We start from the raw sequence: 9,118 nt of genomic DNA, 5'->3' as shown, positions 1-9,118 counted from the left end.
GTTGGCATTTGTGTTCTCTTAGGGTCTGTATAGCATCTGTCCAGAATCTTCTGGCTTTTATAGTCTCTGGTGAGAAGTCTGGTGCAATTCTAATAGGTCTACCTTTATATGTTACTTGACCTTTTCCCTTTACTGCTTTTACTATTCTATCTTTATTTAGTGCATTTGTTGTTTTGATTATTATGTGTCAAGAGGAATTTCTTTTCTGGTCCAAACTATTTCGAGTTCTGTAGGCTTCTTGTATGTTCATGGGAATCTCATTCTTTAGGTTGGGGAAGTTTTCTTTTATAGTTTTGTTGAAGGTATTTGCTGGCCCTTTGTGTTGAAAATCTTCATTCCTATCTACTCCTATTTTACGCTTTTTTGGTCTTCTCATTGTGCCCTGAATTCCCTGGATGTTTTGAGTTAGGATCTTGTTTCATTTTGAATTTTCTTTTATTGTTGTGCCCTTGTTCTCTATGGAATCTTCTTCATCTGAGATTCTCTCTTCCATCTCTTGTATTCCGTTGCTGATGCTCCTATATATGGTTCTTGATTTCTTTCCTAGGGTTTCTATCTCCAGAGTTGTTTAACTTTGGGTTTTCTTTATTGTTTCTACTTCTCTTTTTAGGCCTTTGTTGGTTTTGTTCAATTCTATCACCTGTTTGGTTGTGTTTTCCTATAGCTCTTTAAGGGATTTTTGTGTTTCCCCTAGACCTCCACATTGTCCATATTTGTAGATTTAATTTCCTAATGTTCTCTTTTTAATACTTACTGAACTTTTTAATATTTATAGAACTGTGCAATTTTTCTATTCTCAAGACTTCTTAATAAACACATTGTTAATCAAAATTTCCCTGGGATCCCCCATATTTCCGCCAGTGCCTTATCTACTCTCCAAGAGCTAACTCAGCTAAGTCAACCCTTTAATGAAACTTTATCCATTTGTAGCCAGATATTCTCTTGTTTTTGCCTAGTTGCTAACAGATTATGCCAACCTATAGCCTCATGACTGCACTCCAAGTCATACTTGTGGTCATTATCCTACTGCAACAGTTTTCATGTTGTTCTTACAAAGAAAACCTTTCATATCTTTCCTATTGTTTACTTTCTAGCAGTGTTTGCAAGTCTTTAACACTGCTTTGTCTGGGAAGCATTCGAAATCCTTGTATGACTGCACCATCCCCATCATGCCAAGACTTTTCTATGGCCATAGAATTACTGAAATAATTTTTTGCTGTGAGTAACCTAAAGAAAGCACACATGTTGTATTTCCAATTTTCAATTAATATCTGGATGCACAGAGAATATCAACTATCCCTGATGAATCACCACTGAACTGAATGGTCATTGGAAACACAACCTCACATATAAACACAAAACCAGCAGGCAAACACCCCCCACAGACACACACAAATCCCTAAAATGTTTCACTTGGTTTGCACAATTCATATATTAATTTTTCTTTCCTATTTTCAAAGAACATTGAGTTTTTGCTGCCAATACACTCATTCTCATTCTTAGGTCTGGTCAGCAAAGACACATACTGTTTTTTTATTTCCTGGAGAATGCCTTCAGAATCAGTCTTGCTGGTGCTATCTCAAACTTCTCATTTTGATTTTGGGATTTGTAGCTCTCACAACCTCTTTGCCTTGTATCATTCCTGGAACATCCCCACTAACATCATTCTAGATCTGCAAAGCCTAGGATTTTGACCTCTCTACCTTCAGGCCAACCTAGACCTTATTCATTTTTTGCTATAATTTTTCAGATAATTTAAAGGGAAACATCAATTTTAGATTCATTCGCACTGCCAATTGCCTAGGTCCTATATAGCTAGATCCCTCATGATTAATTCTCCCATGAAAATAAGCATTCCTCTATGATGTATGCCTGGTCTAGCATCACTATGTAGGAAAAGGTGATACAGAGATCTGATCATGAGCTGCAATAACTTAACATAAATTCACACACTATAGCCATTCCTACTTTACCCAGTCTAGGCTCCTTGACAAGAAAGCTCTTACAACATCATTCTCTATCATTCCTGTAACCAAGCCTACGAGTACCATCTTCACAAATTCATTTCATAGCTAAGGCACAAATTTTCTTTATAATTCACTCCAAATTTTCTCCATATACAGCCATGCAAATTGTCACTTGCCTTCTTTTAGTGAAGAACGCTCCTTCACTGGGTTTCTCCACTGAGTTTTCCCATGCTCATACTGATATAAGGATATCACACTTCAAGACATTGCTCTGCAAGCACACATTGTTAGCAGATAGATAAATATAATGAGATGGAAGGATATATGCTAGAATTATCCAAACACCACCACTACATTTTATTGTGTTCTTTATTTTCTTGACATTAACCCCAGATGTACATATCCACAGTCTATCTCCACATATGGAGATAGACTAAATATGGATGCACTCATGAAACATCATTGTCTCTCTGAGGTTCTTTAACTATTGTCACTCCCCTAAAGTGGCTTGCAGCTCAATAAATGCATGGGTTTTTCCTAAAAACAACACAACATGTTTCATCTCTGTAACAGGAGGCATAGTTCCCGGTCCACATATCCCTGGTAAGTTCCTTCCAAACAGCCCAGGTGCACCAGGAACACCTGGTACACTCTTGATTTTTGAGCACTGATAAATGATGACTTTGTCTGCTGAATTCTGGACCTTAAACACTAGAGCCATTCCCTGATGCCCAAGCCTACTTAAAGATAAGGAGATGATACACTGAATTGAATTAGTCTATTCTTGGTATTCTTTTATTTTTTTACCATTATTTAATAATCTTCTCTGATGTGTGGGAGGCACTAATCTATGAGTTTATCAGAATGTCTTTCTAATTCATTTCATTTAAATTATCCTTGAGCACAATAATGTAAGGGGTTTTCTATGCCTATCAAATTTCAACCTCCTTTCCACTTCAACACATGTTTTAGGTTCTGTCTCATGGAATGGGTCTTAAATCCATTTAAATTATGTTGTTTGCTCACATTATGTTGTTTGTCACATTTGTGACACTATTTTATCAATATGTCTGCTATGAAGTCCCTGTTGTAGTTCTCAGGATTTGCAGCTCTTTGATATTGACAATAGGAAGTAGTCTAATTTTCATTAATATGCATGTATATCAATAGGAATGAAGCTTGTATTTGGCAGGAGCTCCATTTCTTCATGTTCAATTACTTAAGAAATATTTCACTTCCCAATAGGGTCATACTTACATAAAACTGTAGAGAATCTTGAATGGAATTGAAACAGTCTTTTTTTTTTCAGGAAGTTTATGGAACCCTATTCACCCATGGTTTAAAGTAATATATCCCATTCTGGTCCACTGGTGTTTTATTAGAGGCATAAGATGTGTAGTAGGGAGTTATTTCACCCATTTAAATTCCTTGCATATATGTTCATAATTCTTAATGTGCTTCTTTAATGGATTCCCACAAGAGTTTATAAAAGGCTCTCAGATTTTCTGTACCTTAAGATTCTCCACAAAGGAATGTGATTACATTTTTTTCCTTAAGAATCAACTACCTTATGAAAATATTTCACCAGGGATTTGCCTTGTTTATTTTTGCAATATGCATTACAGGTATACATTCTCTTATTACTGCTTGTTGGCAAAATTTGAGCAAATTATCATAGCCTTTAGAGCTTGAAAATGAAAAAGCTAAGGGATATAGAGGAAGAAGTAAGCATAAACACAGCTTGAAAATCAATTGATGCTTGCTATAGAGCAAATTTATTTAAAATGAGTTGAGAATGACATGAATTTCCTGTAGGAATAGAAACTTCTTAAAGACCATTCTCACAAATGTTGAAAATCCAAAACTCATCACTTCACGCATCTAGAAGGCCCATTTTGGAATCATCATTGGCCTTCACAGGAGGCTGTAGTTTCAAATTGCTTATCTCAGAGAGAAACATTATCACACCAAAGAGTGACATGGTGGCTATAAGGAGGCCTACTGGAAACACCACGGTCAAATGTTTGCTTCTTAAAGCTTCTTTCTTAACAGGAAAATCATATGGAAAGTCCAGAGTGGTTTTGCCATAAAGATCTACCACGTGGTTCCAGATCACAGAAACAAATGTGAACATGCCGCTAACAGACAAAGTTAAGGCAGAGATCTTGTAGCAATATATCTGCATCTTCACTAGTGGGTTCTTCATGCAGCTGATTTTAATGGCCATTACACTGAAAAGCAGAACCACAGGCTTCATCAAAATGGCCCATCCTATCAGGTTCTGTGCATACATGAATTCAGTTGAAATGTTCCAAGTTGAATCAATAGGGGTATATACCAGCATCTTGGTTAGTGTTCCAGAGATGTTAAACTGCTGAGAGTAAAATGCTTCCCACAGGCCAAAGGACACAAATTGCACAGCATTGCTGTCAAATTCCCATAGGCGCCAGGATAAGGTGCTTGCAATAAGTATTTCAAGCATGAAAGCTGCTAAGCTGCAAAAGAGACCGCTCAGCTTGTAGATGCAGTCCTTCTCATTGATAAATCTGTAGGTGACATTAAACAAGTATAAAGTCAAATAATGACACAAAAGAATCTGGGACAACAATAGTCACATTACATGGAGTAGTAAGATCTCATACCCAGTCTGTGATTTCACATAATTACATTTCCATGAATTAGTGTTTACCATACTACAAATAACTGTATAAGAAGCCTGGAAATCCATGACAATCAGAGGATTACTATCTTCAAGTAATTTTGTGACTAAATTTTGTGTATCTGTCAACTACTAAAATGTAATTTTATATTAACTTAGAATGCTCACCCTTGGAATTAATAGTACAAAAAATAAATTTGTATTGTCATCTATGATATGATGTTTATCATCTGTGAATTCAATTCACAAATATAATAAATACATGAAAGCAACAAATACAAGAATGCTCAAATATCATTTCTAAATTACATTATAGGACTCTCATGTGACTATTATAAACTGAAGTGTGCTGAAAGAACAAGTAAAATGAAAACTAATTGACATGGCATAATGATGAATGTACAAATTCCATACATGAAACATGAATAGACTTATATATGTATACAGGCTTTTATAGACACATTGTCATGAACCCATACACTTGCAAACAAGAACACATCAAAATTACATGCCAAAAGGAACTCTTTGTGGAAAACTTTTACAGTGTTGCACGTCTTTGTGGCATATTTTTTTTGAAATGTGAAAATCTTTCAAAAGCTATAGAAATTTTTCATTAAGGGCACAGTTAAAATGAATTTCAAAATATGTAAATATCTAGGCCACAGCTACTCCTCAGTGAGAGGTGATTGCTGCTCTTGTGAAGGGGCCTAAAATCATTCTTCAGTGCCAAAGTCTGATATCTACACACAAATCAGGAAGACTTGTTGAAACTTACATAATTTAAATATAATGTATTCAAATGCCCATTTTCAGGTTATGAACTTTATTTGATTGTTGCACATATATTATACTGACTATCTTTTGTCTACCTTTTAGCAAAAAATAGACTCCACTTGTAATGTTTGCACAAATTCATTTAGATCTGTTCTAGTTAAAACTTTGGATATAGTTAGTGTTAATGCTCATAGAAAACTGTGAACCAAGGAATTCCATGGGGTACTTGAAAAGAAAACCACATGGGTAAATGTTTGCATCTACCAGATATGTGGTATATTTCATTGCCTCTGTACATGCAGATGTGTTGAGGGTACTAAAATCAGCATCTAGTTGCTAGGAAAACTTCCCTCCCAGGCACTCACTCTTTGATACTTACTAGGGAATGTGCTTCCCTATTTGGAGAAGATAGTAGCTGTACCACTTGACAAGTTATAGCAGAGAGATAGGATTTCTTTTTTTTTAAACATTATAAACATTTTATTAGTTGAAGTTAAAATATAATTACATAATTTCCTTCTTAACTTTCTTCCCTCCAACCATTCCTATTTATATTAACCCCTTACTCCCAAATGTATGGCCTGCTTTTCTTTATTTATATAAAATATAATACTCTATAACTATACTTACCCACATATATTTCAAAGTATATAACTACAATCTTCATCGTGCATACAATGTTACTTGTATTTATATTTCAAATCTGATCACTTGATATTTTTTAACCAATAGGAAGATTCTTTCCAGGGTGTCTTAGGGTTTTATTGTGATGAAGATACACCATGACTACAACAACTCTTTTTTTTTCCAAGATACTTTCTTTATATATATTTCAAATGCTATCCTGAAATTTCCCTATACCCTCCCCATGCCATTCTTCCCTACCCACCCACTCCCACTTCTTGGCCCTGGAATTACCCTGTACTGGGGCATATGTAGTTTTCAATACCAAGGGGCGAGAGATAGGATTTTAATTGATAGTATCTTCAGTAATACCCTGTTCAAATCTTCTTACTTACCAAGGCAAATCTGTGCCAGTGAACTGCAGGAGCAGTGAATATTGATTTACAACCAGACAAAGGTGGAAAGTGTTGTTATGCAACAGAGATGAAATAGTCTAGAAGGATGAGGTTCTGCTTATGTCTGAATCCCATGGAGTAGATCTATCTCTTTCATACAGACCCATTTTAAAACCCCCTATCCAACCTTTTTAATGTTTTACCTCCATGTATCAACGATGAGTTGATCCATTTGAAAGATATTTCGAAAGTAAATATCTTTGAATTAACAGGAAATGTTGAACAAAAATGGAGTAACAAAGAAGATGAATCACCTTTAGGAAGAGAAATTGTGTTAGGCAGAAATTTCAACTCAGAACAGTGTCTCATCAACCAACTGCTGACTAACACAAACCTTTACAATTCTGTCCTACTTTATTTAGTTGGAGCCTCATTTTTCAACTTCACAGAGTTAAACAGTCTGATATGCCTAAACCTCCAGTCAGATCTGTACAATCATTATGCCCCTGTTATATATATGAAAAGAGCGAGTCTAATGCACTCACTCATGTTCAGGAAATTATACAGGTATAAAAGCACAAGCTGAAGAGCTCTCTTACACAAGCATGGCTTCCACACACTTGATATTCTCAGATGTATATATATATGGAAATTTTTATTAACAAATTACAAAATATCATGTCAAGTACCTTTTTTGTCTTCTTGGTTAAGAAATGAACAGTTATTACTAATAACTAAATGACATACCAAATACTTTTGTGGGGCATATGGCTATGGGCAGACAGGTCTGAATCTTGGGACCTGGTGCTGATAATTCACCTACATGCAAAGGAAGGAGTTCTCTCATATCTCCTGGAACTCTGGCTCCTGTCGAAGTTACTGCCCCCCCCCAATATCCCCCCCAAGAGAAACATGGTTATTAGTCACAAAGGCAATGTTCCAAGCTTATGACCTTCAGGATAAACACCTACCCAGTTAACTAGCAACAGCACAACATAAGAGGGGCTGTTTGGGTCCTCCCCTCTCTCTTGCTCTCTATATCTTACTCCCCTTACTCTCCTCTCTTCTCTCCTCTAACTTTCTTACTCTCTCATTCTCTCTAGCCTTTCTTCTTTCTCTATCCCTTTTCCCCTTCTCTTCTCTTGGCCATGGCCGGAGTCTCTCTCTTTCCACGTTTTCTCATTCACCCTGCCTGTCTACAATAAAGGACTGAAACCATAGACTGTCTCTGTTCATCTGTGCTCACTCTTGCCTGGGTGATAACATCTCTCCCTCAGCCCTCTCCCCATATAACTCTAGGGCACAGGGTGTTGGCACGGGGCCCACAGGTTTTTGGGACTGCCCCTTGTCCACCCCCTGTCGAGTGGGGTCATTTGCTTTGATACCCACCCAGGACCAAGTAGAAAGCGACCTGCAGCCTTCCTATATCTGCCTGCCCAGAGGACAGGAGGAACTCTGGCTAGACATGGGATATCCTCCCTTCTCCATCCTTACCCAGACCACTTTTAGTTCCCACATACTTGCCTTTATCTTTTCATTGAAGTGCAAATGTTAGTGACTGCCCAGTGTTAGAGACACACATTAAAAAGTTTTATGTTTCCAAGACTACCAAAAGTGAATGGCTCATTATGACTCAGAGTTAACATATAGTTTTAAAGAGCCAGTGATGATAATTCTCTCCTCATATGTGACAATGTTTCTGGAAATATTTTTTTCATTTTTAATTTAGAAAGATTCCTTATACAGCATAACTTGATAATGTATTTCCCATTTGATATTTGAAGATACTTCCACAAGTGCATACTCATCCAACTATATATGAATTTACTCATTACACCAAAGCATAAAAAGTCTTATAATACAGTTAAGTATAGTAGAAAAAAACAGGAAATCCATAACTATACCAAATAAAATCTGAGGAGATTTAAAATAAATGATATCACTAATTTCTGTCATGATCTCTTTCCTGGAGTGCAGTAGATGTACAGAGTGATGTACTTTTGGTTAAAATGATTTTCTTTTTTCTAGCAAGCATAAACTGGAAATAGCTTCTAGGCTAGTGGTGATTCACTGTGTTCAGTACTTTGTGTTAGTTCTACCATTGTCTGGTGTGCACTTGTATGCATACTGTCAAAGTTTTCTGAATGACAGGAAAGGGCATAATGGATACATGTCATTTAGGACTGAATACTTCAAAGTCTCTCATGTTCTCCACATTGTTCATTTGAGGGTCTCTTTGTTAATTATCATCTACAGCTCATAAAAGCTTACACAATGTCGATTGAGTGAGGCAGTTATATATGACAAAATAGTATTAAGAGTGAACTAATCTCAATGTTCCCTGATCTGAATTTTAGGAGTAGATTTTTCCTATAGCAATGAAGTAACTAATATCAGTTGCCTGTCCACATAAGCAAGGTTATTTATAATATATACTTCTACTACTACTTGAAATGGACACTGAGTTTAGTATAAATATTGCATGTTAATCCCATAACATTTGTGAAACTTACACGGGTGTATCATCCAAAAAGGTCCCTGTAGTTCTAACAACTTGCATCTCTGTGTTCTTTCTGGTTATAATTATCCTGTATTAACTACTCCAGAATCCTATAGTACCATTCCACTAACTACATGCATGAATAACACAGGAAGAGTTCACACCTGCGTATCTAAATGGGAAGAAGAAGAAGAGGAGA

The 9,118-nt window shown here is 36.2% G+C and overlaps 1 protein-coding gene across 1 annotated transcript; it reads right to left on the bottom strand.

Moving 5' to 3' along the window:
* Nucleotides 1-3,743: 3,743 nt before the first annotated feature.
* LOC147004489 (uncharacterized) lies at nucleotides 3,744-8,008 on the bottom strand. Its single transcript, XM_085837548.1, has 3 exons — nucleotides 7,944-8,008; nucleotides 6,623-6,733; nucleotides 3,744-4,513 (listed from the first exon to the last, which is right to left on the bottom strand). Exons 2-3 carry the CDS (start codon nucleotides 6,649-6,651, stop codon nucleotides 3,841-3,843), a joined length of 702 nt encoding a protein of 233 aa, XP_085693674.1. The 5' UTR covers nucleotides 6,652-6,733; nucleotides 7,944-8,008; the 3' UTR covers nucleotides 3,744-3,840.
* Between the last annotated feature and the right edge of the window lie 1,110 nt (nucleotides 8,009-9,118).

The sequence above is a fragment of the Mus caroli genome, unplaced genomic scaffold (assembly GCF_978045245.1).
Source record: "Mus caroli unplaced genomic scaffold, Mus_caroli_1 scaffold_5, whole genome shotgun sequence".
NCBI classification, from domain to species: Eukaryota; Metazoa; Chordata; class Mammalia; order Rodentia; family Muridae; genus Mus; species Mus caroli.
The sequence above is the reverse complement of the archived record's forward strand: the minus strand, read 5'-3'. Positions and strand labels throughout refer to the sequence as shown.